Raw genomic sequence first — 21,015 nt, 5'->3', positions numbered from 1 at the left:
TTTGCTGAAAACTTATGAATTCTAAAAATAACCATTTGTTCGATCAAAATGGAAATTGAAGAATAAATTTTATAGCTTACCAAACATTCACTAAAAAATTATGCACAAAAAAATCGAATTAAAAAGTGGTAATTGGAGACTGATTGAAATTTTTTGCAGAAAATAAACTGACAGAAAAGATGTATTCTGGATGACTCTTTAACGATGAGTTTAGTAGCATCCAGATCAATTAAAAGTGATATTTCTTTTGTAGTAATATTTGGGCATGTATTTCAAAAAAGAAAGAGATAAAAAAATGAAATGTTTATAGCAGAAGCAAAAAAGTTAATTTGCATTGTATTCAAAATAAATCCATGCAAACGATTTGATTGATTACAAAACTTTGATAAAATGAAACCAAAAATTTGGATAGGGTTAGTTAAAATCATCAGTTGTTAGCGATGATCAATTAGACTTTTAGATGAACAAAAGATCGAAAATGGCGCAACTATTCAGTAATTATTTATCACAACTTAAAAAAAGAAGTTACAAAAAGTCAAAAATTCAGACAAATAAATTCAAATAAAAAAATCATTGAGGGTTTAATAAATTCGTGGATTAAAGGAATTAAAAATGAATCAGTTATGAAAGCTATAGATTGGAATGTTTTAACATGATAAAATCTAAAAAGACTAATGAACAAAGAATTGGTTAAAATGGTAAATTTAAACATCGAAAACAAGAAGAAAAATTTTGCGCGAAAATGCATATTTAAATATACATCAAATAAATGTATATATAAATTTTAAAACTATTGCACATATAGATATTAATTAAAACCTCTGTACACGTAGACAGATAGATAGATAGATTGGATAAATTAGATAAATTAAATAGATTATATAAATTAGATAGATAAATTGAATAAATTAGATAAATTAGATAGATAGATTAAATAGATATTTTCAAACATATGTTAGAATAATAATATTTTACAAGTATTATTTGTTAATTAACATGAGATGATACTTGTGAAATAAAAGATATAGGCAATATAATATATGATCAAAATTATCATATGTCACCATAGAAATGCACCTTTCCCTGATTAATTTATCATTCCTATAATTAGCACATTTATTTTATATGCCTTGTTGTCATGCCATTATTGTTATATTTTTGCATAATTAAAAGTAACCTCGTTAATATCTATGTGTTGCTAATAATACTAACTAGTAGTTTACTACTACATAATGCATAGTAATTCTAGCACATTGCTATATGTTGCTAAATCATTCTTCAAGCTTTTCGCTTCATTATACCTTTACCAAGTAGCTTCCTTTTTTTGTATCTCAAAAATTGTATTTATTGAATTTAAAGTTTGCAGTCTTTTTTTCTCTCATTTCTCCAATTTGTTTCCTAGTAAAATGAATTATTTGAAAAACTAATGCAAGGATATTTGTTAATCTTTTAATAGGCCCATAATTTGAAGTATAAGGACTACAATACATATTGTTGTTGCTAATAGTTGTTACAACAAACTGAACTATAAAATTTGCACTCAAGTGAAATTTATATAATTTGTAGTATTTTGAGCATGTACATAATGTATGGTCAATAAAAGCTTGTACAACGGATTAATTTAAAAGCAAAATACTGCGACAAATTTAAAAGAATCAATTAATTAAGCAAAATCTTAATTATGTGCATGATAAACAACTGTTAAATTAGTTTTTCAAAATAAAAATAAGTAAGTTAACACTGACCTAATTTAGTAATCTGAATTACAATCTAAGCTCTAAGTAAGATTATTTTCATATTTTTGTTTGCAAATAAAAAATACTGCTGCGCAATTTAGAAAAAAGACAGGGAAAAAACAAAAAGGAAAGTATAAAGATTAGGGAATAATTGAAAGTTCCAAATTTAATTTTTTTTGTTTTTGAGATTTTTAGTTTTAAAATATACTAAGATCATTTGAGTATTTTAAAATATTTTTTTAATTATGAATCGAGTCCTTCGTATTTGTTTATTCAACTGTGTCTTTTATTTTTAATAAAAATATTGGAACATATGAATTTAAAATTTTCAGATCCACTTTTGCAACAAAAAAAAAAAGAAAATAGGAGAAGAATGGACAATAAAAATTGTGGTAATATTTGGCAACATGGTTTCACTTTATCTCAACATGATGAATATCATTATCATGTTGAAAGTGCGCCTATTCCAGTTTTACGTGATCCTATACGTGATGCTACCACGTCATCATTCTTATTTTGGGATTATGATCCAACATTTTGCACCAATATCGGACAAACTGTTAGCAATAATTTTACTGCACCACATTGCATTGTGCCATTATCACCGATTCCGGTACCAAATTTTAGTATGATATTATAATCGGTTCAAAATAATTTCAAGTAAAACCTTAAAAGATGATATCTGGTAGTCTATTTTGTAAATAACTGGCCATATATCATTAATATATTCATGCTTTATTAGATTCACTGATGTATGGGAATATGAATGTTGTCATTAAGATGATCTGACATTTTACTAAAGCCTGTAAAATTTTACGTAATAAATGCTTTAATGGTGCTGATAAGAATTGGCTTCATGTCAAGCAGTTAGATAAAACGCGTTATCATAAAAGTAATTGCATATCATATCACCATATTTCATTTTAAAGATTAAAATATCAATATTTATTCCAGTTAATATGTTAAAGTTATGGTGCATTGATATCTAAGTGAGTTACATCAGTCTTTCATATTTTCAGTATGTTTTTCTTTTAAAATAAATTTGTAAAAAAAAAAAAAAAAAAACAAAAATAATTCTAAAAAAATTTTATTACTTTTTTCAAAATAATTTTTTCTTCATTTTTCAATTTTTCTATACGTACAAAATTGTGAAAATCTAAATATGCAAGTTTATTTTAGGATTCCAGCAGTAGTTTTACCACTTTACCAGTACGACAAATGATAAAAACAGCAACTACACCAATTTATTCAAGCTCTCATCCATATACTGTCAAAGATTTCAGCGTACCATTACCAACGAGGTTTTCATCTGAACAAAGGTATATCAACTTTGGTATTATATTTTTATAAAGCTTACAATTAAAATTTACAAATTTCAAATTTAAAATGGTGATGAATGCAAAGATAAATCAAACGGACATTTTACCATTAAATAAACGTTGTGCTACAACGAATGCAACAATTTCATTTAGCAAATAGTTATGCTATTTCATTTGTTTTATTTTTATCCCAAACAACCAATTGAAATAATTTTTTAATTAAAAAAGAAGGGAACAAAAGCCATAAAATTTGCTTTAATTATTTCACTAGGAAAAGGTAATGTCCAAATATGAATTGGTATATATTGCTTATTTCAGTATCCTCAAAACTTCTTGATTTTTAGATAAGTATATAAGAAAATCTCTTCTTTAAAATCTTTTAAATTTATTATATTATAATTTATATCTTCAGATCTCATTTACACTGTTCTTCCACTACAGTATTATATCTTTATATATCTTTCCATCTGTAATATTATTTCAAACAAAATATTATGCCAGTCAAACATCTTCCGATCTCAAACATCTCATCTGTTCAATTTCAATTTTTCAATTAGCATCTTTTACAGTATTCTTTCGGCTACCGTATCATCTCCATTAGATATTTTCAAGTGCTAGTACAATCATGTTACATTAGGTTTCCTTCGTGCATCTCTGCTAGTTTCAGTCGAATTACAGCATAAAATTGCTTCATTAAGATTGCTATTCAAAAAAACACAAATTTTAATCGTAAATACATAGATATGATTACGATAACAATCCATCTACAATCTTAAAAAAAAAAAAATTTCACACTTAAATAAGTAGTCGTAATCCCAAAACGTTCGTTTGCTCTCTGGTAATTTTTCATATCATTTCAAATTAAAATTTCTCATTTTTTTTTTGATTTCAAATTTTTTCTATTTTTGTTTCAATTTATCTCTTAAATATTTTCAATTTTAATTAAGTCTTCAGCTATCCGCTACTATCATTTGACACATCTAATACACTATCAACTCCTTCCATACCACAACAATCTGCACCACGGACAATTTCTTCAGTTATAACAAAGAAAACAACCGGAGAACAACTATGTCAGGTTTGTCTTGCTGCTGCCTCAAACGGATCGCATTTTGGAGCAAAAACATGCGCTGCATGTGCTGCATTTTTCAGGTTAACTTATTTTTTTTTTTGCTAATAATAATTTAGCAAAATATAATTATTATTTTATCCAATTTTTCTTAACAATTCAATTTTTTTTATTCGCCATATTTCATAATATCAATTTTTTGATTTCATATTCAATTTTCCTTTCTTTGTTCAAAATATTTGATTGTATCAGTTATAAATACTTAATGTTTTTAAATTTTAGCTTAATATTTTATTTTTCTTATACTTTGTCTTATTCATTTTTCTAAATTAACATCGCATACAGTAAGATGAAGTTACTATGTCTAGTGCTAGACTTTTGTATCATTTCAATTTCAATGACATATTGTCAAGTTTTAAATTGCTGTCTAATTTTAGAATTTCATTTTCGAAAATAATACTAATTTATTATTTGATCTTCATTATACTAAAGAAATTCAGAGCATTAATGTTTATTTCAGACGAACAGTTAGCGACGAAAAGAATTACATTTGCAAGCGATCACAGCGTTGTGATGTAAAGTTAAATTACGGTATGTACGATGTGAATGATGATGATAATGTTTAATCACTATGACATATTTTTGAAATAATACTGTTAAAAAAATTTTTTTAATCAAATCTTAATTTTCAAAGTAATTTTTTTTGAAGCATTTCAAGATATAAGCATATGACAACCGTACAATTCTAAATTTCAATTATCCTATTTATATTGAAATTTCAGCCACTGGCTATCGAAAGATATGCCGTAGTTGTCGCATGAAACGATGTCTTCATATTGGCATGCTTCCAGAAAGTAAGCAACTTTGTAAATAATTCAAATTTTTATATAATTTTTCAATTTGTCAATAATCCAGAAGTCATTAATTATTACCGTAGTTTTCGTGATAAAGGCAAAAAAAAAGTAAACAAATGGATATCAAAAACCGGTAAAAAATTTTTGTTAGTAACAAACTAAAAAAGTAAACAAATATCTAAATAATAATCAAAAAAAAAGGTAGTTAAGAAAGGTAGTTATCTAGTAGCGAAAATCTCTAATCTCTAACTATTCGTTTGAATATGTCATTCTTGTATAATGTTGATTTAAATTATCATAAATTAAAGATTAAATGAATTTTTGAAAAGAAAATTTTTATACTTTTTATGTCACTCCCTTTTTCATATCTTTGTTCCTCCCCCTTCATCGTTCTCTTCCTCCGCTTATACTAAAAGTATATTTCGATCTGATTACCTAAATTATTTCAAGCTAAGTTTAGTTGTAATTTAAGAACAATTACGTTCGCTTGATTTTATTTATTTATTTGTTTGTTTTTTTCTTTTTTTTGCTTTCAGATGTACAAAATAAAAGGCAAAGAAAAGAATACAAGGAAAATTTCAACTATCAAAATAGTAACCATAATGATAGTCACGCATGAATTATCGATAATAAAGAATGGATCCAACATTAATATTTAATAAACGATGTTGCAGCAAACAATCGTCTTATCAAATCCACTGATCAGAATTTCAATCATAAAAAACGGAAATGATAAAGTTTAGAAAATAGGTTAAAAATGAAGTTAAACAAAATAAAAAGTAAGAAAATAATGATAATATAATGCATGCAAATGAAAATATAATACGTAATAATAATAATAATAATAATAATAATAATAATAATAATAATTGTGATAATACACTTATGCATTTTGTAATTTAATAATCTGTAATATATATGAACAAACACCAAATGGAAAATATCATTCTATTCCAAAATAATTTTAAAACATTTCTTACAAAAATTACAATACTTTTTTTTTTTTGCAATGTTATTAATTATAATGTTTTAATATTACCTGCCAGAAGAAAGAGAGGCATAAAAATTGGTTAAATAATTTTCATATTTTCCAAAAATTATTCTTTTCAGCAGTAATAGTTATAATCATTGAATAACCGTTGATAATATTATGAATGCAGAACACACCTAACGTTAAATTAATTACAAATGTTTGATAAGAGCTTTATGTTCAAGAAAAAGGAATTGAATAAAATTAAATTTATTTACTTAAAAATATCAATTACTACTTGTGGTTGGTTGATACCAGTACTTTACAAATGGTACCAAAATGCATATACATATGATTTCTGCAAATATTTTTAATTATATTCGATTGATAACAAAAAAAAAAAAAAGGAAGAAAAAGAAAAAACATTATTTATTTATAATAATATTAATTTGAATAATATATTTCTGCTCAATGCTCAGTAATAGTAATATTGATTGATTAATTGATTAATATGAATAAATACTAATTTATATCTCTCACGCATTTTTCATTTCAAATAAATGAAAAAAAGAAAAGAACCGTACCATTTAATACGGCTATGATAGCAAGAGCTATGTCAATCCATGAAAAAGTTGATGCCCATTGATCAATTGGCTTCCAAGCTACGTGATACCAACGTAGCGAAGCCAAAATACTGTCAGTAATAGTTGCAAGATTCATAATTAGCATAATGCATAAGCCCAGACAATATATGAAAGCTGGCCAATGCAAATGAAGTGTACGAAGCATAAATAAGCCAGATATTGAAACTATCTGGATAATGGAATAAATTGTATTAAGATTTTATTGTACTATTTCTTAATGATTAAATTTATTTTGAAAAAATACATAAATTTGTTATTTCAACTACAATATTAAACCATTTTTTTAAATTTCAGTTCTAGTATAACAAAAATTTTAAAAAGACAAAATTTTAACAACTTAAGGAAATTGTAAATTACACATAGTAGTTTTAACTGAAGAAAAAAGCTCTGTTTCATCAGTTTAATCTGAAATGTTACAAATTACCAAACGATATATTACTTTGATAACTGTAATTGCCCTGTTCTTAAATTTTCAAAATTATTTAAATTATAATTTATTTTATAAAATTCCAAAAGAAATTTTATTTTGAAAAATCGTTCAGAATTCTTTGTTAAAAAAATTTATTTCTCCCTATTTACAAGACAATTAACAATTATAACAAAAGGGTATTTAACAAAATTCAAAAAAATTTTTCTAAGAAATTTTTTTTGTAAAACAAGAAAAAATTTAACACAAAAAGACGTAAAAAATTTGCTAACCAAATTGAGTAATGGAATCCATATATTAGTACCATCAGTACAGTTTACTTCATCATACATTATGCTATATTGTAATCCAAGGCAAAAGCAGAATATTCCGACGATAAATAATGTTGTAGCCAAGAAAAAATGGCCATAAATTAATCGGGTAAATATTGCCCATGGCTTTGTGGGAATATTTAGCAGTGAGCATGCATTAATTTTCTAATAAATAATGATAAATATTATTTATTTTGTAACAAACGTTAATAATAATTAATTTTCAAAAATTGCATTATAGACAGAAAAAAGGGTAACAAAACATTTTTTCATTTTTACTATTTCATAAATGAAGAAAAAATGGAAGAAAACTTATGTGTTTTACACTTCATTTTAACATAATACTAGTTGCATCACTTAAATATAATAAAGAAAATGTTAATCAAATGAAATCAGTTGATTTTGATATATTTTTATATCAAAAAGAAATCAAAAAAAAAAAAAAAAAATTAACGAAATTATTTACCTCATCAAGGCTAAGAGCAACATGCGTAAATTTATTATTCAAATTTTCAAACATTTTTCAATAAAATCGAATAATGTTATCATCAATTTGTTCTACATTTATCATAATTTTAACAAAAAATGTTACAAATTATCCAATGATATATTACTCTGATAACTGAAATAAATAAAATAGTATTTTTTTTTTTGAAATAAATATAATATTTTTAGGTTTTTATGTCAATTATAATTTGTTGTCTAAATTTTGAATTTTATTCCCTTTTTATGATATAATAATTAAGATAAAGCAATTTCATTTAAAGTTTTTCAAATGTGTTAAATGTCAATAAAATTACTCTAATCGTTAATTTTTTTGATAAATAATTTTTGTTGCAATTTCAATGGAAAAAAAAAAAACAAAAACAAAAGGAGATTCACAATAGAAGTTTCAATAAATTTCTTAACTTTATCTATTTCTGGTAAATTTTTTCCATTTTTACTTGAAAACTTTCGAATAAACTTATATGGTTATTTAGACTGGATATTTTAATTATACAGTTAAAGCTTTAATTATACAATCAAAAATTAACTACAAAATTACCTGTGTTAATTTTATTTAATTTACTACGAATGATTGCATAAATTTATCAGTTTTAATATTTACAAACTAATTAATTAATCAGCTCTATTATCTCTAACATTATTAATGCCCTTATATTCATAAGCTTATTAGTTTTATCCACAAACTCATTTCAAAATATATTTAAAAAAAAAATCGAAACCAAAAATTGCTTTAATGTTTTTTTGCGTTTGATAGAAAAGGAAAAAAAAATTGAAACTGAGATAGAAAGCATTGCAAAAATGCAATAATTGATAAGAAAAGAGAAATCAATTTAACTGTTTAATTTAATAATAACTGAGAATGATTCAGATGTTTTTGTTGTTGATAAAAATTTTGATACAAATATAATTAATCACAAAAATCAATTATTCTCCTATATTTTTACTCTTAAAAATATGCTTCTAATTATTATATCATCAAATTAATTAGCATTCCAAACTTCTATATCAAAAAAATAACTAATCAATTTTAAGTGAACAAAGTAACAAAAACTACATTGCATTATTCACCGGTTTTATTCTCTCACCTGAATTGCAACCTGAAAAATTCATCAGAAATATCAGCTGGAGTGCAGTCTGGAAATTTTACTGGAATATATGATTGCTCATTTTAGAACTATTCATGTTACCATTTAATCGGAATCAACACTTTAATCCATCTTAAATACGAAAACAATATTTTTAATCTGGAAAAGTAAACAGTTTGCAACAAATAAATGAAATGAATATTTTACAGTTTAAATTTTCAAATCGAACGATTTTCCTAGTTAATAAATTATCGTGGATTTTTATGTATAATAATAATAATAATTACCGCACAAACAATTTTATTTCTTATGAAAATAATTTTGTTTTTATCATTTTCCTCTTTTCTTTTCTAAGAAAACGCTAACTTTTTGTTAAAAATGAATAAATATTAGTGTTTTCTACTAGTAAATATTGCAAATAATATTCAAAAAATCAAAAAATGAAATTAAAATTAAAAAATTCTTTTTTCGTGACAAAGTATGGAACAAAAATTTTAACAAATATAAATGGAAGGATCGTGAAAATTAAGAAGTGAAAAAAAAAAAGAAGAATGAAAGCATTTTTAAATGCAAATGTAACTTTATTTTACTTTTGAGCACAATAAATAACAAAGTTAAAAAAGAATTCAAAAACAAATTGGGAAAAGTTGAAGAGAAAAGTGCAAAATAAATTTTTTCGAATTGCAAACGATTATAATATTTATATTCAATTTATTGATGAAAAAAAAAAAAAATGTCAAACTGAAGAATTTTTTGAATGCAGGAATGAAATGAAATAAAAGAAACTATCAACATGCATACCCAATTACATTACTCTGACAATTGAATAAGCTTTTATAAAAAATAAAAAAAAAAAAAAAAAAGGAAATAACTTCTCAGTTATTCAGTGATAATTTCTTCAACGATAATTTGTGTTCTATAAGTAATTTCTGTTTTCTTTGCTAGGAAGCATGATTAATATAAAAAATAAATGTAACAAAATTCTAACCTAAAAAGTAATTTCAGTGTTGTTTGAATATTAAAATACTATTTCCTACAACGAAAAAAAAGGTCCGCTAGTGTTTTTATTTAATGAAACATCAGAATATTTTAGAGAAAAGATAGAGGAAGATAATATGATACCTTTTTCAAATCAATAAGAAATAATGAAAAATTGGTTCTTTTGATTAAAAATTTAAAAGTTGAAAAAAAGGCAAATAACTGTTCTTTACTATTATGCTACAAAAGTCATAGAAAAATTGTGAAGGTTCAATTTATATGCTATTGTCAAATTTTACATTTTTTGAGTGCTGAAATTATCTGATAAATTTTAAAAGTGCAAAAGCGTCAATAGCTGCAACTATCTGCGCACACATTCATAACTAAATTTTTTAACCTTTTTTCTTCTCGTTGAATTGTAACAAAACAAAAAAATGGAAAAAATTTCAAACTAAAAATCTGGCAATAATCTTTTTCCACATTTTCTTGAAAACATTTAGAAACTAACTAATATTTTTCTTCTTATCATTATTAACTCTTTGTTTATTATAATCGTTACCATTACTATTGTTACTATCACCATTGCAATAACTAAAGATTGAATAAGGGAAAAAAGCAAAGAGAATGTTAAAAGAAAATATTAAAATTACCATTAATTATTATTAGTCACATATCAATAAAATAGACGCAGCGCTTATAGTAGTGATGGTGAATGAATAATGCTAATAACTTAACTAAAAAAAAAAAAAAAGTTGTAAGCATTTTTAATTCCAGAATTTTTCATTTTTACTAACTTAAATTTAATATATATAGCACAAATTAAGCATCCGTTTCATTAATTGGATAATTTGAAGCTTAATTAGATAAGTTTAAAATTAACAGTCATGCTAATAAATTTCATAAGCAAAATTTTGTTTCGGTTTTATTTAACAGGTTTTTTCAACAAATTTTCCCATAATTTTGCTTGATAAAATTAATTGGTTGGGAAATTTATTCTTATTGATTGGTTAGTAAAGGAAAGAGAGAAAACAAATAAAATCCAACATGGAATTTGTTGAAATAATTTTCTTAATTCTTATGAAAATGGAATTTTGAAATATTGAATGTGAATTCAAGAAATTTCAATAATGACATATTATTTGTCATAAAATATAAAAGAAAAAACAAATTGGAAGAAAAATTGCATTTAAAAAAAGGCAAGCAAAATGGAATGTTGTTGCTCAGAAAATTTTTGAAAGAAATTCATTTGCTTTCATGTTTTTAGATAAAATGAAATTGAGATGAAAATAAAGGTAGAAATAAAAATGAAATAAAAGAGAATGATGGATGAAATGAAATGGAAATGAGACAAAATGGAGAGCAAAAAAATGAAATAACTGTAAAATAGTTTTTAGCAAACTATTAAATCAAATAATGGCAAATTGGCAGTGTGTTATTTCAGATTTATTGTTTAGCACAAGGAAGTTTTTTGAGTAAAAGTTAATTTTTACAACTTGGTCATTAGGAAAAATTTTGCAACGATATAAGTGTTAATTGGTTAAATAGTTGATATTTGATGAATAGTTAACATTCTGTATTTAATTAATCCTCAATTGCTTGATAGGTAGCGAACGCCATGGTCAACTTTAACGCTTCTTAATTAGCTAATTAAGTTTAATCAATTCAATCAATGGACCAACTGGTCGATTGCTGCTGTTGGCTAACCTAACTGATAATAGCTGATAAAAACTGATTAGCTGATAGTTACCGATTGATTGCTTAATATTTATTTACTTCATAATTATTGCTTGCTGATTATTGAAACTTACTAATCAATTTGATATTGATTGATTTATTGATATTGCATTATTTCAGTATTGGTTAGTTGGGGCTCATCACTTATTTAATAGGTTATAAACAGCAAATTCATTCAATTTAACTAGCAAAATTAACTTAAATAATAGAAAATTTAAATCTAACTAACTTAAGAACTAAAACGTAAAAATTTTTAGTTAGCTACGTTTAGATGCTGTCTCTTATTCAATTCATATAATAGTAGATACAGTTCAATAATAATACATACGGATTCAATACCGTATATGAATTTTTGTTGATTCAAGCATATTTTATTTCAGAAGTTAAAGTATTTTAATTGAGAAAGAATGCTTACTTATGCTTTATGTTTGCAGTTACTATATAAACTATAAATGACAGTAACTTTATTTTATGAATTGTTTAATTTTTATATAATAATTGCATAAAATGAATTTTATCTTCGAAATGTAGTTTTGAGCAAAGCTTATTTAATCCTTTTTACGATATATTATTGTCCATTCATTGCAGGCTTGTTTTATCTTTACCTTTTTCTATTGCTTGGCTCATAATTCGATGTTTTACTCTGTGTTGTTGACAAGGATGGTATTTGAGTCGGTTTCAGTGCTGGATTTTGTGTTGACTTCGACTGTAAAGTTTGAGTCAACTTTAATTACCGATTTAGTAACCGAGTTAAGTAACTGGGATATAATAACTACGATTTCATTACCAAATTATTCAAATGATAAGTAATCAATGGTTCCAGGTTGTTTTCTGCAGATGTGTAAATAATTAATGGTTGGTTTGTTATTTTTTAATTATTGGTCACATGCAATTAAAGCAATCAAACAAAATTGTTTTGGGGGCAATTTTTAAACCACCTTTGCGATTACTGGTAGTTGTTTCTGCGGTTGCCGAGTTGAAACAGCAGGAGTTGTTGGTTGAATTTGTTTCTGAGATTGCTCAGTTGGGACAGATTGGGTTGGCTTCTGCGGTTGCAGTGTTGGAACAGTAGGAGTAGGAGCTGTTTGTACCGGTTGAACTTGTTTCTGTGGTTGCTGAGTTGGAACAACAGGAGCTGTTGGTACCGGTTGAATTTGTTTCTGAGATTGCTCAGTTGAGACAACGAGAACTCTCGGTGCCGAGTGGACTGGCTTCTGCGGTTGCAGTATTGGAACAGTAGGAGTAGGAGCTGTTTGTACTGGTTGGATTTGTTTCTGTGGTTGCTGAATTGGGACAGCAGGAGTTGTTGATACCGGTTGAATTTGTTTGTGCGGTTGCTGAATCCGGACAACAGGACCTTTTGGTACCGGTTGAATTTGCTTCTGCGTTTGCTGAGTTAGGACAGCAGCAGCTATTGGTATCTGTTGAAGTTGCTTCTGTGGTTGCTGAACGGGAGCAGCAGGAGTTATTGATACCGGTTGGATTTGTTTGTGCGGTTGCTGAATCGGGACAACAGGACCTTTTGGTACCGGTTGAATTTGCTTCTGTGATTGATGAGTTGGGACAGCAGGAGCAGTTGGTATTAGCTGGACTTGTTTCAACTGTCCTTGAACTATATCAGCAAGAGGTGCTGGTATCGGTTGAGTTGATTTCTCGATCTGTTGAACCGGAACAGCAGAAGGCGCTTGTTCAACTTTCGATGATTGCTTCTCATTCGCAAATATCTGCAACGGTTGTGGCTGCTTTTGTTCAATTTTTGGTGGTTCTAATCTTAACACTGCTGCACGTTCTATAACTTCCTGTACTGATTGTTTTGATTTTTGTGATGGTTCTTCTTTCTTCTCTTCTACTTTCATTATTGCTGCCTGATCATCAGTTCGTTCAGTTTCCGGTTGTGCTGTAATTTTCTGTTCTCTTGCAGCTTTTTTAGCTGCTAGCATAGCAGTATATTCATCGGAGAATTTTTCAGCTTTCTAGACAAAAAGTGAAGGATTAAATTAATTAATGGTTAATGTTAATATAATCATTTTGTAACAATTTTAAATTAAGTTCCACTTCTCAAACAAATTCGTTTAGTTCTACTTCAAATTTTAGTGTGTTTACTATTTCTACGTCAATTTTCTATGCTAACTATCACTAAAATGTTGCAATAAAAAAGAACGAAATGCCTCTTGTAATTCAGGTTTCGAATTGAATAATCCACATGCATCTGCATATGCAACCAAACATCGTACCACATATACAAGTTGTTCATCAGTTTGAATAGCACTCATACGCATCGCTAATTATATAAAAATAAAGATTATTTAATAAAAAATTCATGTTTTAGCTTTAAAATTAACAATAATCCGCTAATAAAAAATTGCAATTCTTTAATTTTATTTTCATCCTAATAATTTTTAAAATTGTTATTTAAAATTAAAAAAAAAAGACAAAAGTAAGCAAAACAATTTATCGATTTAAACAATTTTCTTGTTATCAATTACATGTGTGCTATAATTGATAATTCTTTTTTTCTTTCTTATGGAATATAAAAATATAAGTTTTTTGATATATAAAATGAAATATAAGTTAAAAAATAAAAATTTTTACTTTAGTATGGTTTCCTTTTTTTTTTTAAAAAAAAATTTCATCATCATTTTTAAGTGCTTTGATAAGTGAAGTTTCTTTGAAAAAATGAGTTTTTTAAATATTAAAGTATATGTAATAAAACATAATAAAAATTTGAGCTTAGAAAGATTAAGGTTGAATTTTCTATTTTGATACTAATTAATGTCACCACATACTAGATGTCTTTGGCATACTAAATGTACTTATTTCATTTGTAAAATTATTTTTGAAATTCTTGACAAAATCGTTGTGTAATTTTGTAAAATGTTAAATTTCAAAGAAGAAAGGAAGGACATACATCTTAATTTTTTAACCATATCAATAAGAAACAACGGTTTTCCGGATAGAATTTGTTGTAAACCCATTTCGATAGCAACTATGCAGCCGGTACGACCAATACCTGCTGAGCAATGAACAACCGTAGTACGATGCAGCGACTGTCGTACAATTCTTAATATCCGAAATGGAGCCAATACACTTGTTGGTACACCTTTATCAGGCCTTTAAGAATTTTTGAACTTAAGAACAAAAATCACCGTAAGTTGTAATAAAAAATTAAAAAAAAAAAAAACAATCATTCAATAATATATCATTTGATTTTTCTCTTTTTTTTGAAACTAATTTTTTCAAAAAAAAAAAAAGAGTAATTAATACCATTCTTTCCACCGTATGTGTTTGATAGTTAATCGAATATTTTTATTTTCAGCTTGTAAAGTTGATATTATAAAGGTTGTATCCTTATTATCATTAACCTCAGAACATGATACTTGTATATCTGTAAATCTATTACGATAGCTTATCTATTGTGTCAATTACGGCAATAAAATCAATTAAATAATGTACCATAACAGCTCGTTTATTACCTAATTAATCATTTCCACTTTTAATATATTTATTTATTATTTATTTACACTATTAAAAAAAATGAATGGTAAATTAAAAATATATATAAAATAATATTATTTTATGTATTATATGATTTCATATACACAAAAATGAAACTAAATAAATCAATTAATCCACTTTCCTAAAAGAATTACTTTTTTTTTTCTGCATATGCTTTCTTCTAAAAAAAATCACTCTCATACGCTCTTCTAAAGAAATTATTTGTTAAAATATCTTTAAAAAATATGAATTTAATAAGAATAGGAATGTTGCGCAATGGAAAAGTAATGACCATAAGTGGACACAATACGAAATAACTTTTGACCTTAGCTGTATTAACTGACTGTAGTAAAATAGCATTAATGGGCTATAAGATAGATCACAACCCAGAATTCATTGAAAAAATAGTTGTAATAACCATATTTTGTTCAAGAATGTTCACTATTATCTTGTCTACTACTGTCCACCACATCTTATTCACGAATATTATCATATCTTGTCCGAAAACGTTTTACTTATAAATACTTATAAATGTCCACTATGTGCTATTCTGAAGATCTTTCTCTTTTTCATCTTTGAAGAAAAAAAGATGCAAAAAAAAAATTTTTCTATCGAAATAAATAAGACGAAAAAAGGAAGATGAACTGTTCATATTTTTATCTTTTAATCTGAATAATATGCGATTAGTGCTTTTGTTCAAATTGATTTGAATGAATGAAAACGGAATTATGGTCAAAAGAAATCTATGATAATTATATATTAATTAACCTCCAAATGTAAGCGATGAGCCAACATCTTGTGGCCAGTATTGAAAGCATTTGTTTTTGCCAGCTTCAAGAATATTGCAGAGCATAATAATATTGCTTACTTTTTCTTGCATTATCATAATCCAGAAATCGTTTACTGTTATTTTCATTGGTCCCTGTATTAATTAATTATTCGTCAATTACAAATGATGCTTATTTATTCTTCAACAATAAACTTACTTTGTAATTGCACTCTGAATAAATCAGCATATATTTTGATTGAAAAAATATAAAATTAAAGAAATTCACTTTGCGAAAGTTAGGAGTAAAAATTTTCAAACATTTATCTTTTTTTTTTTTAATGCAAAAATATGTGTGTATTAATGCCAAGAAAATATTTAAAATCGATTATTAAAGGAAATTATTAATGATAAATATAAAAAAGAAAATGTTCTTTTAAATTTCGGGAAATCAATTGAAATAGCTATTGCTTTACCTGAGTACAAATGAATGAGTTCAGGAATGGATCACCTTTAACGTGGTTTGCGTGAATATAGTCAGATTCTCCCTCCTGCAATACAACACGTGTCTTATCAATGCATATCACATCTGCAAATATATTTCGTTTTGTCAATATTTTATGGTCATTTTTTCTACTACCATAATCATCAGATTATATGATAACAGTACTTTGTTTACGGCTATCATATCAATATATATTAAATTGAACTGCTCAAGGAAATTTAGAAGTACACCTATTTTATTATCACTCTAATTACAATATAAGGAAACACAATCGAATCAAATCACTTCATCTCAAACATTTAAATCAATTACCTGCATCATTTATTAATAATTATTACAACAGCTAACAATTTACAAATACATTAAGCAAAAGTGCTACTTTTAAGTGTAAATGTATGCGTGAATTAATAACTGAATGCAAATTAGCATTACAGTTAATAGTTTACTAATAGTTTTTAATAATTATTATGGTGTAGCATTCATTAATTTTTATTAATGGCATTCAGCTAATAATTTTTTCATATACAGTTTTTTTTGTAATAATTTTTAAATTTAAAAAATCAAAAAAAAAAAATGCAATAAACCCTTATAACGATTTTTTTTCATATTTTTATCGAATGCTGTATGTGACATATCTGGTGGAATGTACGTTTTTAGATCAGCTTGATATTGCTTCACAATTCCATCCACACCAAGCTCAAACATTTCCTGATAAAATTAATGTAATCATAGTTTTAAAAATTTATATAAGATTTTTGTTAAAGAATATTTACTTATCAGCATTTAGTTATATGTAATTAACAATCATCATTAGCACATATTATATTATTCTTATTGCCTTAACTATCACAAATTATCATTCGCTATTTTTCATTGGTGGTATAAATTAGGCAATTTGAATATCATCTTTAAAATTAGAACACTGATTACAGCATTTTTTTTAAATCATTTTAATGATTTAGGAATTGAAAAGTTTAAATCTGTGTCATTTCATTTAAACTTCTGTAATTACCACTTGCTATAAAATTCATTAAAAGTTTGCTTATTAACAAAAATTAATTGTTGATATCGATTACCAATAAAAAATTTGAATAATTCTCTTTTTGTTCATCAGTAACCGGAAGTTCCCTTAATTTTTTTTTCCTAGCTCTTATCGATTTTTCTTCCTGCAAATAAAAATCTCAAAATGGTTTCACAAAAAAAAAAAAGAATAACAACACAGATCATAGTTATTTATAATGCTACCCGAAAGTTACTGATATATAGAAATTACCTTGATAAATTTAAATAATTAGATATATAACACACATTAACAGTAATATGTTAAAGAAAATAATAGAGAAAATATAATAGAAAAAAAATTCAATAATATGTTAAAGAAAATTCTGAGACACTGAACTCATCTATTTAATATAAAAGCAATTGTAATAAAGAAAATAAAATTGAAATGGAAAAAGAATGAAATGATTCGATACAATAAATTATTTTTTGCTATAAGTCTTAGTGATTTTTTTTTTTTTGAAAGCATATGCTAATGTTATTTAACGTATAAAAAAAAAGGAAAATATTTTAAAACAAACCGTATTTTTCTTTTTTTCTCGTTTACTTTTACTTTCGTTTAATTTTTCTTTTTTCTTCCTCTTTCGTTCTCGTTTACTTCTCAACGAAAATGTGTTAAAAAAATCATTTTTCTCAGCTCTACTTGACTTCTCATCATTACCTTTTGCTTTTCGCCTTTCTCGTTTACTTTTTGTCTCTAGAAGAGAAACAAAAAGTTTTTGTTTTGTTTTTTTTGAAATAAAATAAAGTATTTGAGAAAATATTTTTTTTTTCTTTAGAAAAGCATTTTCTTCCCATTTCATTAGTTAAAAACAAAAATTAATGTATTTAATTACAAACTGTAAAATTATTTGAATCATTCTTGTCATCGTTTTTATTTTGCAATTTAACAATAACTGAAGAAATTAAATAAGTAAAAAGTTATGAAATTGCGAGGTTTTTTTTTTTTTTTTTAATAATTAAATTGACAAACTATCTGGTGCAGGTTCCTTTTTATTCACCGCTGCACTGCGTATCTCTTTTTGACGTAATCTCTGAAATTTCGTAGTAAAATTCTAGAAATCTCTTTTGATACACCATTTATATATTGTCATTTAAAACACAAATTCTCTCTAGAAAAAAAAAAAAAACTTACTCGAAAACTTTAATTATATTCCTTGCTTTTTATATCAAATTAGCCCAATACCAATACACATATTATTATAATCAAATTTGAGATTCAAATTAACTGATTATGTGTAATTTTAAAGAATACATCCCTACTTAGCATCAGTAATTCAATTAATGGACTGTGTTGTAATATGAACCATTTTTTGGAATTTTTCCATCATCGTTTTTCGATAATCCATTTTTGATTAATTGATGCTGCAAATACGAAATCACTGAACAAGCCTCTTTAATAATGTAAAAATGAACAAATTACATGTACTGAAATATTTTTATAGAAAAAAAATTTGCATAAATGCATGAGAAAATATAATGCACAACGCACAGAAATTTTACTAGAAAAGTGTGCTTTTTTTTTTTCGGAGATGATATAAAAATAAACAAATTTTTACCGTCAAATTCTTCCAGTTTTTTAATGCAGGTATGTATGTGAGCATACGATAAATTACTTGTTGTCATAGGTAGGTTGTCCGACTAACTCTTTAATTTACTAAAAAATTGAAACGTCAAAATTTTGCATATTTGAAAATTTTGATTGTATTTATAAAATGGCTATAAAATGGTTCAGTGGTGTATTTATAAAATGGCTATAAAATGGTTCAGTGGTGACGGTTCATTTTTGTTCAACAGCATATAAATGTAAGGTTGTGTTTCAATTATTACGAGTATGACAATATTTGCAATGAAATTAATGGTGAATCAAATTGTCTATTAGCAATTGCTAGCAGATTAGCATTCATAATGATATCACTCACCTTCAAGTTAACTATTTTAAGCAATCAATAATTTTTAACTTAGTGGAAAGTATTGTTACAAATGTTTTCAAAACAAGCGGATAAATTGAATCGAATGATGAAATTATCAGTGAGAATATATGTGTGTTAGAAATGAGAAAAAAGAAAACAAAATCTTTCAGGTCGAAAAACGTTTTAAAAATTGTCGGAATTATTTTAATTATATTTTGGTAAATCAATTAATCCCGATCTTTTTTTTTTTTTTTTTTAGTGAAATGATGCAAGCACAAAAGCAAGTTCAACAGTTCGATGAATTAATGAGAAGAACAAAAGAAAAACATAAAATGATTCATCAATTATGTATACAACAAATAAATACAGACACATCAAGAAATATCCAACCAACAGAGAAGTACTTCGTTAAATCTATTTCGAAACCAGCTTTTCTTTTTTCTTTGCTTATCCAGCAAATATTGTTATCAAATAATATATATACATAACATATAATATGAAAAGCAAAGTAATATGAAATATATGAAAATAATAAAAAATCTGGCACTAAAATAAATATAACACACTATGTTTGGTTTGAAACTAATAGAAATGACAAGATTCTAACATGTAATGCAAGCGCATTCTTACGCAATTAAAAAATAAATGAAATATATATTAAATAGTTATAGCAAAATAATTTTAATTGCATACCTGAAAGATATTCCTTTTATTTAATGTAGCATTTGAAATTGCGTATAATTTCTTCACATATTGATCTTTTTTTTTTTTAAAAAAATTTTATTAGAATATTAGATTTTTCTTTACTATAAATATTTAAAACATATTAACAACATTGTTGTAGCAAAATTGATGAATTAACGACAATATTAGTTGAACCATTCAAAACAGCAATATCAAGTACAGAAATTTGTGATTCAACAGATGCATATGGTCGAAATATGGCACGTTTACAAACATCTAGAAGCATACTTTTTGAAAGTGCTATTGAAATCAAAGAAATTGGTGAGGAAGATGACAATAATGATGATGATGATGATGATGATGATGATGAGGATAATAATAATAATAATAATAATGAGGTAAAATAGGATTAAAGTATTAATATCCAATAAACAAATCTAACAGAGAAAAAATTGTAAAAGTGATTTGTAATCGTATTATCTCCGTTATTATGATTTTCGAATTCAGATTGTTATTACTATTACTATAATCGCTTTTGATAGTTTGTTTTTTTTTTTTTTTTTTCAGGTTTTGGTTATTAAATTTGTTTTTCTATTCTATTTCATCATTGGTTTGTTTTATGCCACATTTTTAAATTAGTCTTGAAATTGAAGTTTTATATTCTATTAATTTTTATTTGTTTTCTGTCTTATTTTGTATGAAAAAAAAAATCTATTTCTTGCAGAAATAAATATCCATTATGCACAAATTTTTTTATTAATAATAAAAAGAAATAAAGATAGGTTGATAAATACTTGATTCAAAATATTACCAAAAATGTTGTTACAATTTAAAGAAGAAAGAAAAGGTGAGAAGTAATCAGAAATTATTAAAAAAGAAGATAGTATTTCAAACACGTTTTTTTTTTAACTTTCTAATTCACACATGGTTTTTTCTTTTATTCATTACTTCATTTGTCA

General features: G+C 25.4%; 3 protein-coding genes across 4 annotated transcripts; 2 read left to right on the top strand and 1 right to left on the bottom strand.

The window, feature by feature from the left end:
• Positions 1 to 2,109: 2,109 nt before the first annotated feature.
• On the top strand, positions 2,110 to 5,597 carry Bma-odr-7 (nuclear hormone receptor family member odr-7, putative; the record flags this gene model as incomplete). The annotated part of the gene is made up of 6 exons (XM_001896606.2): positions 2,110 to 2,349; positions 2,916 to 3,055; positions 4,010 to 4,207; positions 4,645 to 4,715; positions 4,907 to 4,978; positions 5,515 to 5,597. The coding sequence occupies 6 exons, from the start codon at positions 2,110 to 2,112 to the stop codon at positions 5,595 to 5,597; spliced, it is 804 nt and encodes a 267-aa protein (XP_001896641.2).
• A 6,638-nt stretch (positions 5,598 to 12,235) lies between these two features.
• Bm1354 (Uncharacterized protein) lies at positions 12,236 to 18,808 on the bottom strand (the record flags this gene model as incomplete). 2 transcript variants are annotated; one of them, XM_043075560.1, is made up of 12 exons in its annotated part: positions 12,236 to 12,340; positions 12,573 to 13,607; positions 13,803 to 13,915; positions 14,543 to 14,745; positions 14,899 to 15,019; positions 15,898 to 16,051; positions 16,372 to 16,484; positions 16,985 to 17,108; positions 17,477 to 17,566; positions 17,981 to 18,156; positions 18,433 to 18,493; positions 18,767 to 18,808. In XM_043075560.1, 12 exons carry the CDS (start codon positions 18,806 to 18,808, stop codon positions 12,236 to 12,238), a joined length of 2,337 nt encoding a protein of 778 aa, XP_042931494.1. The 2 variants fall into 2 exon arrangements, with proteins under 2 accessions (XP_042931494.1, XP_042931495.1); XM_043075561.1 differs by having other exon boundaries at positions 16,985 to 17,096.
• An 827-nt stretch (positions 18,809 to 19,635) lies between these two features.
• On the top strand, positions 19,636 to 20,463 carry Bm10028 (Uncharacterized protein; the record flags this gene model as incomplete). Its single annotated transcript, XM_001891654.2, has 2 exons — positions 19,636 to 19,772; positions 20,217 to 20,463. The coding sequence occupies 2 exons, from the start codon at positions 19,636 to 19,638 to the stop codon at positions 20,461 to 20,463; spliced, it is 384 nt and encodes a 127-aa protein (XP_001891689.2).
• Between the last annotated feature and the right edge of the window lie 552 nt (positions 20,464 to 21,015).

The sequence above is a fragment of the Brugia malayi genome (assembly GCF_000002995.4).
Source record: "Brugia malayi strain FR3 genome assembly, contig: Bm_v4_ChrX_scaffold_001, whole genome shotgun sequence".
In the NCBI taxonomy this organism is placed as follows: Eukaryota; Metazoa; Nematoda; class Chromadorea; order Rhabditida; family Onchocercidae; genus Brugia; species Brugia malayi.
Note: the sequence above shows the minus strand (reverse complement) of the source record. Positions and strands in the feature narration are given on the sequence as shown.